This window comes from Homarus americanus, unplaced genomic scaffold (assembly GCF_018991925.1).
Source record: "Homarus americanus isolate GMGI-L3 unplaced genomic scaffold, GMGI_Hamer_2.0 scaffold36970, whole genome shotgun sequence".
NCBI classification, from domain to species: Eukaryota; Metazoa; Arthropoda; class Malacostraca; order Decapoda; family Nephropidae; genus Homarus; species Homarus americanus.
Genome location: NW_024740094.1, coordinates 2,407,398 through 2,422,739, shown reverse-complemented (window position 1 = coordinate 2,422,739; position 15,342 = coordinate 2,407,398). Strand labels below are relative to the sequence as shown.

Here is a 15,342-nt window from a genome sequence, read left to right as displayed (position 1 = left end):
GTGTGTGTGTGATTACTAGACAGTTTTAAATCTCTCTCTCTCTCTCTCTCTCTCTCTCTCTCTCTCTCGTGTTTATTTAATGACATCACACGGGGCTTCAGGCGGTGACCTCATTAGTGGGGAAGTGTGACGTAATTGTTTGGGGGAATGTTCAGTGTTTATTAGTGTATGTTAAGTGAGTTAGAAGTATTAAAGTGTTTATAAGTGGATGTTAAACGGGTAGGTACAAGGATAAGTCGTGGGAGGAGATGGTGGAGACGGTGACCAACTGGAGCGTCTTAGAGCAGCCTGAGACGCCACCTGCTGCCGCTTATCTCTCTCTCTCTCTCTCTCTATCTCTCTCTCTCTCTCTCTCTCTCTCTCTCTCTCTCTCTCTCTCTCTCAGGTGTTATTCGTCTTTTATTTTCCTCCTTCGTTTGGCATCCGACTATGAAGTGTCTTTAATGACGTTACACTTTTGATCGCATTAGCCAATCTGGGCAAAATCTCTCGAATGACGTCACATATGGTTTTCATGACGAAGACCAATCAGGAAATAGTTCTTCGTTGACGTCACAGCTAAAGATTTGCGTAATAGTAACACGAGTCAATCCTGTTAAAGTATAGATGACGTCACTTTCAATTTCTCAGTTAAAACAGCCACTCATAGAACAGCTTAGATGACGTCATGGACAGAGCTGCTCCTCCTCGACCAATGAGTAAAGAATAAGCCTTCATTTCTCTGAGGCTGACTTAATTAACCTGAGGGGTCCAGGTGTTTTAAGATAGCAGGTAAAGTCAGACAGGTTAACATGGTGTGGATGAGTGGTAATGGCTGGAGATTTTTCCCCTCCTCCTCCTCCTCCTTCCGTCTTTACATTATCTTCTTCATGCTTTATTATTTTCTATCCTTCTCTGTATTCTTCTAATTATCTTCGTCTTCCTCCTTCGTTTAATCTTCTGTCCCTCCCTCCCTCCCTCCCTCCCTCTCGGCATCTGACAAAACATTCTTACCATTAACGTAGGGGGTGCTGGTGGTAGAGTGGTACCGCTCTTGCCTTCACAAGCGAGATGCCACGGGTTCGATTCCCGGGCCGGTGGAAGTTGTCTGGACACACTTCCTAGCCCCCATTAGTCCCTGTTCACCTAGCAGTACAGTAGGTACCTGGTGTAAATCGAAAGTTGCGAATTCGTATTCAGGGACAAGTTGTTGGAGCTTCCAATAACTTGATGACATAAACCATTGACTCCTCAGGCTTCTACGCCCTTGACTCATGAGACATAAAGGCAAGCATGAACTTAGCATGCTTCCCTGTTGGGCGCTGTAAACGCTTCTGCGCTTCACCTTACACAAGGATGTAGGGGAGTGCCCAATAAAAAAAAAAAACATATACGTATTCTATCTCTCTTTCTCTCTCTCACACACACACACACCTGCCACACACACACACCTGCCACACACACACACCTGCCACACACACACACACACACACACTTGCTCCCCCCCTACCAATCTCTCGTCGGTAGCTTGGGTTCGGGGATTAGCCTAATCCTCCTTAAGTCCCTGATTGGCTGGATGACATAAATTCTGTCTCGAGGTATGAACTAGGACGGGAGGGGAGAGGGAAGAGAGGGGGAGAGGGAAGAGAGTGAAGAGAGTGTGTGTGTGTGTGTGTGGAGTGTGTGTGTGTGGAAGAGTGAGTGTGTGTGTGTGTGCGTGCGTGTGTGTGTGTGTGTGTGTGTGTGTGTGTGTGTGTGTGTGTATGTATGTGTGTGTGTGTGTGTGTATGTGTGTGTGTGTGTGTGTGTGTTTCTGTCTTCCTTATATTTTATTGTTTTGTCTACCATCATCTATATCTACCCGTCTATTTATGTCTGTCTGCCTCTCTGTTTCACTGTCTGTTGTTTCTGTTAGTCTGCCTGTGTGTCTTTATGTCTGTCCATGTGTCTGTCTGTGTGTCTGTCTGTGTGTGTCTGTCCATGTGTCTGTCTGTGTGTCTGTCTGTCTGCCTGTCTGTGTGTGTCTGTCCATGTGTCTGTCTGTGTGTCTGTCTGTCTGCCTGTCTGTGTGTGTCTGTCCTGTTATCTACCCAGACTACTCAACACACACTGCTTTGAAACACGTCATCGGGAAGGTGTGGAGAGGGCGTGGGAGGGCGTGGGTGGGAGATGTGGGAGAAGATAAAGAGGCGTGGGAGGGCGTGGGAGGCGTGGGAGGGCGTGGGAGAGATGTGGGAGAAGATAAAAGAGGCGTGGGGAGGGCGTGGGAGGGCGTGGGAGGGCGTGGGAGGAGAGATGTAGGAGAACATAAAGAGGCGGGGAGGGCGTGGGAAGGCGTGGGAGGGCGTGGGGTGGGAGAGATGTGGGAGAAGATAAAAGAGGCGTGGGAGGGCGTGGGAGGGCGTGGGAGAGGAGCAATGATCATGGGTACGGAAGGTTTATCACTATTTATAGACGTAACCAATGTAAACAAGGGCTAATAGTGTAAACAAGGGCTAATAATGTAAACAAGGGCTAATAATGTAAACAAGGGCTAATAATGTAAACAAGGGCTAATAGTGTAAACAAGGGCTAATAATGTAAACAAGGGCTAATAATGTAAACAAGGGCTAATAATATAATAATGTAATAATAAACAAGGGCTAACAAGGGCTAATAATGTAAACAAGGGCTAATAATGTAAACAAGGGCTAATAATGTAAACAAGGGCTAATAATGTAAACAAGGGCTAATAATGTAAACAAGGGCTAATAATGTAAACAAGGGCTAATAATGTAAACAAGGGCTAATAATGTAAACAAGGGCTAATAATGTAAACAAGGGCTAATAATGTAAACAAGGGCTAATAATGTAAACAAGGGCTAATAATGTAAACAAGGGCTAATATTGTAAACAAGGGCTAATAATGTAAACAAGGGCTAATAATGTAAACAAGGGCTAATAATACAAACAAAGAATTAACCAATGTAAACAAACTTGTATTAGAAGGTTAAATTTGACTCCTGCTGTTTTGCATATTCAACATGTTTGCTTTTTTCAGCCATTCGTGTTAATTCGCTCATGTTAACTCACTCATGTTAATCCGCTCAAGTTAATTCACTCATGTTAAATTGTTTATATCAAAAGGTTAGTTAGCTGAGGCGGAACTAGAGGTCGGTAGTGGAAATAAACATGTATTAATGTGTGTGTGTGTGTGTGTGTGTGTGTGTGTGTGTGTGTGTTATTATTATTATTATTAGCAACAGTAAATAGAGATTGTTGTCGGTCGGGAGAGAAATTGATCGGGCGTGAGAGACAGTTGGTCGGGTGTGAGAGACAGTTGGTCGGGCGTGAGAGACAGTTGGTCGGGCGTGAGAGACAGTTGGTCGGGCGTGAGAGACAGTTGGTCGGGTGATAGAGTCCTTGGTCGGTGGGAAGTCGTATTGTGTCCGTGTGTGTGTTGGGAATTAGCGCCTGAAGTAGTATTAAGATGATGGTGATTATTCCAACGTCTCCATCACTATCACCAACACCATCACCAACACTCACCATCACCAACACTCACCATCACCAACACTCACCATCACCAACACTCACCATCACCAACACTCACTATCATCACCACCATCACCATCCCCACCATCCTCACCACCATCACCACCATCACCACCATCACCACCACTTCTCCAATACAGGTTAAAACTTACTAACATAAACACGTCGAATATACCTTTAATTAATTAGCATAAATACCATGACGGGTCAACAGGTATTCCATATGCCTAAACATACCCTCGATGCCCTAAATGCGTTTAACTATACCACCTCCTGTATTTATGCCTCTCTTCACACTGTATTCTGTATGACACTACTGTAGTATATTGTAACAAGTGGCTGTATTCGTCAGCGTTATATATAAGATAGAGTTTAGTAAGGTGTTGTAGTGTGTTACGAACTGTACTGTAGTATTGCTGTATTTCACCAATCTTCTTGTTTATGTATTATTATTCACTACATAAAAAAGTTACAGTAATATATATTGTTTATATTTATGTATTTATACTTTTGGATAAAATAAAGATATTTTTTTTTTTTAATTTTAATGGATTTTTTTACTGTATATGCCATGTATTAACCCGTATATGTACAGTATATGAACCGTATATGTAGGGTATATATACGGTATATATATATGTATATATGTTTATTGATGATGACGTGGACTAAATGTGTGATACTTTGCTCTTCATAACAGCCGGAGACTAGAGAGGTTAGTGCGACTACCATCAGTAGCATGTCACCACTCACTCCCTGCTAGAGTTGTCTCACACGCCCTTAACACTCCCTACCTCTCCCTGCCCCCTCCCTTAACTCCCTCTACCTCATTTAACTCTTCCTACTACTCACTCCCTACCTCTACCTCTCTCTCCCTACCTCTACCTACCTCTACCTCTCTCTCCCTACCTCTACCTCTCTCTCCCTACCTCTACCTCTCTCTCCCTACCTCCCTCACCCCCTCTCTCCCCACCCCACCCCCCTCTCCCCACCCCCACCCCCTCTCCCCACTCCCACCCCTCTCTCCCTACCTCTACCTCTCCCTCCCTACCTCTACCTCTCTCTCCCTACCTCTACCTCTCTCTCCCTACCTCTCTCTCTCTCCCTCCCTACCTCTACCTGAACTTTCACCCAATCTACCTGAACGTATCCCAGTCTTCTACCTAAACATCCTTCACCTTACCTAAATCTATCCCAGTCTACCTAAAAGATCCCTCATCCTACCTCAATCTACCTTAGTCTACTTACACATGCACTTGTCCCTAAAAATAAATTATACCTTAAATATATTCCTGGCTCCTAAAATCCCTAACATCCTCATCTCCCTTAATTGACCTGTGTCTCAGAAATCATCCTTAAAATTCTTCCCAAACTGTCTTAAAGCCTTAACTATTTTCCAATCTCCTTTAAACTTTCCCTAAAATTTCCCAACGTTACTAAAAATTTCCCTAAAATGTCTCAAACCTTAACTATTTTCCAATCTTCTTTAAAGTTTCCCTAAAATATCCCAACGTCCCTAAAAAAATCCTTAGAATACCATAACACCTTAAATGTCTCGTCCCCTTAAAATTTCCCCTTAAAATACCTTATATGTCCCCAGTATCCCTAAAAATCCTACCCTAAAATGTCTTAAAGTCTGAAACATGTCCCAGTTACTAGACATGTCCGTGTCCTATCTGGTTTAAGTCTGAATAGATGTCTTACTGTACCGAGATCATTCCAGTCTCTTAAGATTGTACCCTTAGACATGTCCGGGGTTACTATGTGCCCTTAGACATGCCCAGGGCTACTACATACCCTTAGATATGCCCAGGGCTACTACATACCCTTTGATATGCCCAGGGCTACTATATACCCTTAGACGTGCCCAGGGTTACTACATACCCTTAGACGTGCCCAGGGTTACTACATACCCTTAGACGTGCCCAGGGCTACTACATACCCTTAGACGTGCCCAGGGCTACTACATACCCTTTGATATGCCCAGGGCTACTACATACCCTTAGACATGCCCAGGGCTACTACATACCCTTAGACGTGCCCAGGGCTACTACATACCCTTAGACGTGCCCAGGTTACCACATACCCCAGACATGCCCAGGCTACTACATTCCCTTTGGGATATGCCCAGGCTACTATATACCTTTCAGACGCCCAGGTTACTACATACCTTTAGACATGCCCAGGCTACTACATACCTTAGATATGCCTAGGCTACTACATACCTTTGATATGCCCAGGGCTACTACATACCCTTAGACATGCCCAGGGCTACTACATACCCTTAGACGTGCCCAGGGCTACTACATACCCTTAGACGTGCCCAGGGCTACTACATACCCTTTGATATGCCCAGGGCTACTACATACCCTTAGACATGCCCAGGGAGTTTGGCGGCCAAGTGGATAAAACATTCGCCTCCTGTCGTAAAAGTCACCTGTTCGTACCCAGGGCATCCCCCAGTCGATCCAGCTGTGAATGGGTTCCTCCTACCTTGACAGTTGAGGAAGGGAAGGCGGTTGAATACAGTGGCTTCCTCTGTCCCATGGCCAGGGTTTGTTTACAGTGAAATCTCCATTTAACGGATTATATGAAGAGATAATTCCGGTATATAGAGGTTCACTTAATGGTTTCAAGGTTGACTGTTAATGGCTCAAGGTTCACTATTGATGGCTCAAGGTTCACTATTGATGGCTCGAGGTTCACTATTAATGGCTCGAGGTTCACTATTAATGGCTCGAGGTTCACTATTAATGGCTCGGGGTTCACTATTAATAGCTTAATGTTAACTATTAATGGCTCAAGATCCACTATTAATGGCTCGAGGTTCACTATTAATGGCTCAAGGTCCACTATTAATGGCTCAAGGTCCACTATTAATGGCTCAAGGTTCACTATTAATGGCTCAAGGTTCACCTACAATACGTCTCTTCATTATTCTTAATTCCTAAAACCAAAACAGATAATCAATTACCACACCTTACTCTTAACACACCTGTATTGGCTTAATTACTCAGGTGTACAAAAACATTACGACCTTAAGTGCATTAGAAACACACCTGTATTTAACAACACACCTGTATTTAACAACACACCATTAGACCTCTTCAGTATTTAGATACGGAAAATATGATATATTTAATCTCATATTTAATTTATTCCTTAAAAGTAGGAAAATATTATCACTGAAATTATAATTAATCTGTAAATGTATATAATCTATTCCCGGATTAAGAGTAGATAATTAATCCGATCTTAATTAATCTAAACATGTTTTTCTCTTCCCTCAGATTTAGTTAATATTATCCAATTAATCTGAAAACACACATAATAATCATCCATAATTAATTCTTGAACAATATTTTCGTTTCAATCTCCTGCCTTCGTTCCCTTCCTTCACCCCTTTACCTCCTTCCTCCACGCTTCCTTCACCCCTTCTTTCACTTCTTCCTCCACCCCCTCCACGCTTCCTTCACCCCCTCCACCCTTCCTTCACCCCTTCCTTCACCCCTCCACCCCATCCACCCTTCCTTCATCACTTCCTTCACTTCCTTCACCTTATAAACTTCTAGTACTAGGCTCTGCATGTCCTTCCCCTCCCAGAAGTAACATCTTATGCTTTGAAACATTACTGTGTCTGTCTGTCTGTCTGTCTGTCTGTCTGTCTGTCTTTTTGTCAGTGTATCTTCTCCGCTATCTATCTATCTATCTATCTATCTACCTATCCTTTTATCAATCCATCGTCCTTGGAGTTGTCCTTTTTATCCATCTATCCATCCTTAAAATTATCCAATCACTATAAAAACTATTGAATTATCCAGGTAACACTAAACCTAATCTAACCTAACCTAAACTGTTTTGTATTGTACTTGAAGCCATCCCATCCCATCCCTCCCATCCATCCCATCCCATCCATCCCATCCCATCCCATCCATCCATCCATCCATCCATCCATCCATCCATCCCATCCCATCCCATCCCATCCCATCCATCCCATCCATCCATCCATCATCCATCCATCCATCCATCCATCCCATCCCATCCATCCATCCCATCCCATCCCATCCATCCCATCCCATCCCATCCCATCCCATCCATCCCATCCCATCCATCCCTCCCTTCCCTCTGTTATTTGTGACCCTGAACAACACGTGAACACCATAACATATATTGTGATGTCTTTACACTATAGCGAGGTGTGGAGCTCCTGGCAGTGTGTTTATACAGAGTCGTGTATTACTGGGTGGAAACAAGCTCTAATTACCTGACAGTGTTGACGGTAACAACAACAACAATTACAACAGCATCATCAGGACAGTGTGGTAGGGGCAGGTCAGCACCGTCAGGGCAGGTCAGCGTCAGGGCAGGTCAGCACCGTCAGGGCAGGTCAGGGCAGGTCAGCACCGTCAGGGCAGGTCAGCACCGTCAGGGCAGGTCAGCACCGTCAGGGCAGGTCAGGAACAGGTCAGCACCGTCGGGGCAGGTCAGCACCGTCAGGGCAGGTCAGCACCGTCAGGAGCAGGTCAGGGCAGGTCAGCACCGTCAGGGCAGGTCAGGGCAGGTCAGCACCGTCAGGGCAGGTCAGGGCAGGTCAGCACCATCCAGCAGCACTAGTTAGACACAACATTTACATGGTTAATGATCAGCATTAATAAACATGAATGAACGCGGGAGACAAATGGTTGTTTCTTCTCTTCTCTCTCTCTCTCTCTCTCTCTCTCTCTCCTCCCTCCTCTCTCTCCTCTCTCTCTCTCTCTCTCCTAATGGAGGGTTAGCTCCTGTATTTACGTTGGGTTACATTAGGTTAGGTTAGATTAAGGTATTGCTAATCATCAGGTTAAATAAGCTGGGTGTGCTAATCTTCAGGTGATGAACCATTACACGTGTTTACAGCCAGGTGATAATCCAGGTGACAGGTATTAATAATAGTTCCCCCTTACCTGTATGTGTAGGTGTGTGATACTGATGTCTGTTTACTGAGGCTGTCTGTACACTGGGCTGTCTGTATACGAGGCTGTCACCTGTATACTGAGGCGCTGTATACTGGCGTGAACTGGGCTGTCTGTATCTGAGCTGTGTGTATACTGAGGCTGTGTGTATACTGAGGCTGTGTGTATACTGAGGCTGTGTGTATACTGAGGCTGTCTGTATACTGAGGCTGTCTGTATACTGAGCTGTGTGTATACTGAGGCTGTCTGTATACTGAGGCTGTGTGTATACTGAGGCTGTCTGTATACGGGCTGTGTGTATACTGAGCTGTCTGTATACTGAGGCTGTGTGTATACTGAGGCTGTCTGTATACTGGGCTGTGTGTATACTGAGGCTGTTGTATACTGAGGCTGTGTGTATATGAGGCTGTGTGTATACTGAGGCTGTGTGTATACTGAGGCTGTCTGTATACTGAGGCTGTGTGTATACTGAGGCTGTCTGTATACTGAGGCTGTGTGTATACTGAGGCTGTCTGTATACTGAGGCTGTCTGTATACTGAGGCTGTCTGTATACTGAGGCTGTCTGTATGCGGGGCTCTGTATACTGAGGCTGTCTGTATACTGAGGCTGTCTGTATACTGAGGCTGTCTGTATACTGAGGCTTCTGTATACTGAGGCTGTCTGTATACTGAGGCTGTCTGTATACTGAGGCTGTCTGTATACTGAGGCTGTGTGTATACTGAGGCTGTCTGTATACTGAGGCTGTCTGTATACTGAGGGCTGTCCGTATACTGAGGCTGTCCATCCAAGGCTGTCTGTATACTGAGGCTGTCTGTATACTGAGGCTGTGTGTATACTGAGGCTGTCTGTATACTGAGGCTGTCACGTATACTGAGCTGTCTGTATACTGAGGCTGTCTGTATACTGAGGCTGTTCTGTATACTGAGGCTGTCTGTATACTGAGGCTGTCTGTATACTGAGGCTGTCTGTATACTGAGGCTGTCTGTATACTGAGGCTGTGTGTGTATACTGAGGCTGTGTGTATACTGAGGCTGTGTGTATACTGGGGCTGTCTGTATACTGAGGCTGTCTGTATACTGAGGCTGTCTGTATACTGAGGCTGTCTGTATACTGAGGCTGTCTGTATACTGAGGCTGTCTGTATACTGAGGCTGTGTGTATACTGAGGCTGTGTGTATACTGAGGCTGTCTGTATACTGAGGCTGTGTGTATACTGAGGCTGTGTGTATACTGAGGCTGTCTGTATACTGAGGCTGTGTGTATACTGAGGCTGTCTATACTGAGGCTGTCTGTATACTGAGGCTGTGTGTATACTGAGGCTGTCTGTATACTGAGGCTGTCTGTATACTGAGGCTGTCCCATACGAGGCTGTCCGTATACTGAGCTGTCTGTATACTGAGGCTCTCTGTATACTGAGGCTGTGTGTATACTGAGGCTGTCTGTATACTGAGGCTGTCTCTAGTATACTGAGGGTGGCTGTATACTGAGCTGTCTGTATACTGAGGCTGTCTGTATACTGAGGCTGTCTGTATACTGAGGCTGTCTGTATACTGGTCTGTATACTGAGCTGTCTGTATACTGAGGCTGTCTGTATACTGAGGCTGTCTGTATACTGAGGCTGTCTGTATGCAGGGCTGTGTGTATACTGAGGTTGTCTGTATACTGAGGCTGTCTGTATACTGAGGCTGTCTGTATACTGAGGCTGTCTGTATACTGAGGCTGTCTGTATACTGAGGCTGTCTGTATACTGAGGCTGTGTGTATACTGAGGCTGTCTGTATACTGAGGCTGTCTATACTGAGGCTGTCTGTATACTGAGGCTGTCTGTATACTGAGGCTGTCTGTATACTGGGCTGTGTGTATACTGAGGCTGTCTGTATACTGAGGCTGTGTGTATACTGAGGCTGTGTGTATACTGAGGCTGTCTGTATACTGAGGCTGTGTGTGTATACTGAGGCTGTGTGTATACTGAGGCTGTCTGTATACTGAGGCTGTGTGTATACTGAGGCTGTCTGTATACTGAGGCTGTCTGTATACTGAGGCTGTCCGTATACTGAGGCTGTCGCTACTGAGGCTGTCTGTATATTAGGCTGTCTGTATACTGAGGCTGTGTGTATACTGAGGCTGTCTGTATACTGAGGCTGTCTGTATACTGAGGCTGTCTGTATACTAGGCTGTCTGTATACTGAGGCTGTCTGTATACTGAGGCTGTCTGTATACTGAGGCTGTCTGTATACTGGGGCTGTCTGTATACTGAGGCTGTCTGTATACTGAGGCTGTCTGTATACTGAGGCTGTGTGTATACTGAGGTTGTCTGTATACTGAGGCTGTCTGTATACTGAGGCTGTATACTGAGGCTGTCTGTATACTGAGGCTTGTGTGTATACTGAGGCTGTCTGTATACTGAGGCTGTCTGTATACTGAGGCTGTCTGTATACTGAGGCTGTCTGTATACTGAGGCTGTCTGTATACTGAGGCTGTCTGTATACTGAGGCTGTCTGTATACTGAGGCTGTGTGAAGGCTGTCTGTATACTGAGGCTGTCTGTATACTGAGGCTGTCCGTATACGAGGCTGTCCGTATACTGAGGCTGTCTGTATCACAGGCTGTCTGTATACTGAGGCTGTCTGTATACTGAGGCTGTCTGTATACTGAGGCTGTCTGTATACTGAGGCGTCGAGGCTGTCTGTATACTGAGGCTGTGTGTATACTGAGGCTGTCTGTATACTGAGGCTGTCTGTATACTGAGGCTGTCTGTATACTGAGGCTGTCTGTATACTGAGGCTGTCTGTATACTGAGGCTGTGTGTATACTGAGGCTGTCGCATACTGAGGCTGTCTATACTGAGGCTGTCTGTATACTGAGGCTGTGTGTATACTGAGGCTGTCTGTATACTGAGGCTGTGTGTATACTGTTTCTATAACACTGCTGGATTTTACATAAAGAAGTCATTAGTGTTATTGAAGACTGGAATAAAATTTGTATTCAACACTTTATTATTATTATCATCACTATTATTATTATTATTATTATTATTATTATTGTTAAAAAGTATCTTCCTAGTATTACCTACACATAATAACCTAAGAGTTTGGTATTAGAGAGAGAGGTTAAGGGGTGTGTACTGTGATATGGTCTCTGTTCTCTCAGCTGTACCCCCTGGAGAAATAACACAGTGTAGGACCCGTGCAAAAGCTTCCCTGTTTTGTTATGTCGAGTACTGTTCTCCTCTCTCTCTCTCTCTCTCTCTCTCTCTCTCTCTCATTAGCCCAGCGTCAATATGGTGAAGCCTCCATCCTTCAACCACCAGCTCATTAGCATACGAAACCCCGTGTAGGAAACCTCTCAGTGAAGTCATTTGCATGTGGACTCACCTGCCATGACCTCTGCTGGCTGGTGTGTCATTAGGCTCTTCGATCAGACTCATGAGAACCACACGACAGGTTTAGACTCCGGGCCAAGAAGCTTATTCATGAGGTCATTGGAGAGGGCTGGTTTACAGGTGCCAGTAATTACAGGTCATGGTAGTACAGGTAGCAGTAATTAAAGGTTAGGTTAGTACAGGTGGCAGTAATTACAGGTTATGGTAGTACAGGTTATGGTAATTACAGGTTATGGAAGTACAGACAGGTAGGTAGAAACTGAATAATGATAATCTATCGTTAGCTAGTACACCCTACCTGAGGTCTTTCGTTGACCTTTAGGGGGGAGAGGTCAGAGGTTAAGATTACTTTAATGATTGTTAATAGGATCGTGTGACTGAGAGTGTGGCTGAGAGTGTGGCTGAGAGTGTGGCTGAGAGTGTGGCTGAGAGTGTGGCTGAGAGTGTGGCTGTAGGTGAGGTTATGTGGATCTCTCTCTCTCTCCCCCTCCTCTCCTCCTCTCTCCTCTCCTCTCCTCTCTCTCTCCTCTTCCTCTTTCTGCTAACATCCCTCACTCCCTTCCTTCCTGCTTTCCTCTTTTCCTGCTTACCTTTCTGCTTTCCTCGTCACTCCTACCTGCTAGCCTCCCTCCCTCTCTTCCTACTTCCCTTCCCTCCGTCTCTTCCTCCATCCCTTCCCTCCGTCTCTTCCTCCTTCCCTTCCCTCCCTCTCTTCCTGCATATTTGTCACCGCCTCTCCCCCTCCTGCCTACATACTGCACTCCTCGTTAGTCCTGTATGTTGCTCACTCTGTGTGTGTCTGTCACTGTGTGTTGCCCACTGTATATCGCTTACTGTGTGTGTGTGTGTGTGTGTGTGTGTGTGTGTGTGTGTGTGTGTGTGTGTGTGTGTGTGTGTGTGTGTGTGTGTGTGTGCCTCCTTTCTGTGTGTTCCTCACTCGGTGTCGCTAACTGCGTGTGTTTGTCCCTCTCACTGTGTGTTGCCCACTGTGGGGTATTAAGAGTCACACACACACACACACATCCTCCAACCCCATCCTTCTATGTCCTTAGTCATCCCTCCTCTCTCCTTACCATCCACCTCTCAATCACTCACTATTCTTAACCAATACTTCACTTCCCAGTCACTCATTATATCGGTCCCACCTCACCAGACCCCGATATAGTACTGAAGACCATTTACACATCAGATATATACAACTCAGCCTAAATGACCGTGTGTTAATCGCCCTCTTGTCCTCTCCCTTACAGAGACATCCGTGACCGGTCTGTCCTAAGGGTCTTTGAGGGTGAGGGAGTCAACGGCCAGGGCGGTGGAGCCTGGGAGCAAGATCAGTCCTACTTCAGCGAACCCGAGTTTGATTCAGACTTTCAACAGCAACACGTACACAACAAGTCTAAGGTCAGTATTGGTGTCCTCCTCCCCCTCCTCTTCCTCCAGCACCCTCTCCTCCTCCTTCCCTCCAGCGCCCTCCCTCCCTCCAGCGCCCTCCCCCACCCTGTTGCAGTTACCCTTGTGAGAAGAAAAGAAAACGGGGATAGATCATAAAAGAAAATGGACATGGATTTAAAGGAAAATATGGTAAGTAGCAAAGAAAACGTAAGATCAGGTTTAAAGAAAATGGGAAATGGGTTTAATAGGAAATAAAGAAAATGGTAAAGTGAGTTTAGAGTTTAATAGTGAAGTAAATATAATAACATAGTTGATGGTTAACGAGGCTGCGTGAGACTGTCTGATGGTGAGGGATAGTTATGGTGTATAGTGAATGTTGTTGTTGTTGTTGTTGTTATAGTGATGTTTAATGATGTCACCACTAGTCTCGTTGAACCTAATAATGGTTCAATGATGACAAGGCAACATTCTTATAACAAGATATATACTTCGTTAAACTCAATGCCTCGTTTAATGCAATAGTTGATAGTGTTAAGTCGTATCTCTATCAACACTCGTTAAACGCACTGTCTCGTTTAACTTAATACCGGTTAGTATTAAGTAACTTTTCTTAACTTAAAGTGTAAAGGTCCGATCCTCTCTCTCTCTCTCTCTCTCTCTCTCTCTCTCTCTCTCTCTCTCTAAATGACATACATGGCTTGAGGATTCAGGTGATGCCAGACGTGACTGTGAATTGCTGTTCGATTTCAACCCTGAGAGAGAGAGAGAGAGAGAGAGAGAGAGAGAGAGAGAGAGAGAGAGCCCTCTCACCTGTGTTCTCTCTCTGACTCAAACTGCCTCTTGGTGATCTTCTTCCTCTACTTCTCTTCCTTTATCTCTTTCTCTCCTTCTTTTCTCTATTTTCTCATTTCTTTCTATCTCTTATTTATTTATCTTTGTGTTTTTATGTAATTGTAATTTTATCTTGATTTATTTTAATGTTTTTATTTATTATTTATAAATCATCATCTTGAATTATACTTTATTTACTTATTTATTTGTTTATTGTTTTTTTTAGTCGTAAGTAAAGTTGAGGATCTAACTGGCTCCACTAACTGTCACAGATACAGTCAGATACATTCACACGTCACCAGTTAATGTATCACAGTCAGTTAACTGTTGTATATTTTTGGGGAGACTGGCAGTTGCTAGTTTATTTGCACCCTATGCTTGTTCTTGTGGCTGTAGTATATAAGAGTTTTGATAGGGATAGATAGATAGATAGATAGATAGATAGATAGTAAAGGAGGGGAGGTGTTGAGAGGTGTGGTGGTGGGGAGTAGTGAGGGGGGAAGGGGTTGACCTCAGCAACACGTCCAGCTCTGAGAGGGGGAGGGGAGGGAGGGAACTGTATCAATATGACCTGCAACTCACCCTCTCATACACCGCCACCTGACTGTGTTATTCTCTCGTGTCTTGTACCGAGTTTTATACGCGTTCTAGACCCGTTTTACACCTTTCAAATTTGTTAGAGAGAAAGAGAGAAGAGAGAGAGAGAGAGAGATAAACTAAAGGTAAGGGAGAAGAAGGAAACAGGGGAATGAAGGAAGGAAGGAAGAGAAAAACGAAAAGGGAGAGAGAAGGAGGAAAAAGAAGGAATTGAAGGAGATAGAGGAAGGAATATGACACAGGAAAAGTCTCCCTCCTTCCCTCCTTCCCTCCTTCCCTCCTTCCCTCCCTCCCAAAGTCGTCAACAACAACACTCTGCTTATGTCTTGATGGGCCTCGAGTTACTGTGTGTGTGTGTGGTGTGTGTGTGTGTGTGTGTATGTGTGTATGTGTGTGTGTGTGTGTGTGTGTGTGTGTGTATGTGTGTGTGTGCGTTCGTGTGTGTGTGTGTGTGTGTCAGCTGGTAAAGAAGGTGTGGTGACGTAACGCTGGCTGGTGAACAAGAATCCTTAGGCACCCACCCCACTGTCACCAGCCCACCCCACTGTCACCAGCCCACCCCACTGTCACCAGCCCACCCCACCGTCACCAGCCCACCCCACCGTCACCAGCCCACCCCACTGTCACCAGCCCACCCCACTGCCACCAGCCCACCCCATCAAGTCACCAGTCTGCGTGTG

General features: G+C 45.1%; 1 protein-coding gene across 23 annotated transcripts in view; it reads left to right on the top strand.

The window, feature by feature from the left end:
- LOC121875141 overlaps positions 1-15,342 on the top strand; it is a 317,156-nt gene that overhangs the window by 114,605 nt on the left and 187,209 nt on the right. For 21 of the 23 annotated variants that reach the window (XM_042379530.1, XM_042379534.1, XM_042379532.1 and 18 more), the window contains 2 exons: positions 4,214-4,228; positions 13,093-13,243. In XM_042379530.1, the coding sequence (XP_042235464.1) occupies positions 4,214-4,228; positions 13,093-13,243 (166 nt within the window). The remainder of the gene's footprint in view (positions 1-4,213; positions 4,229-13,092; positions 13,244-15,342) is intronic. The other 2 variants (XM_042379529.1, XM_042379535.1) reach the window with 1 other exon arrangement.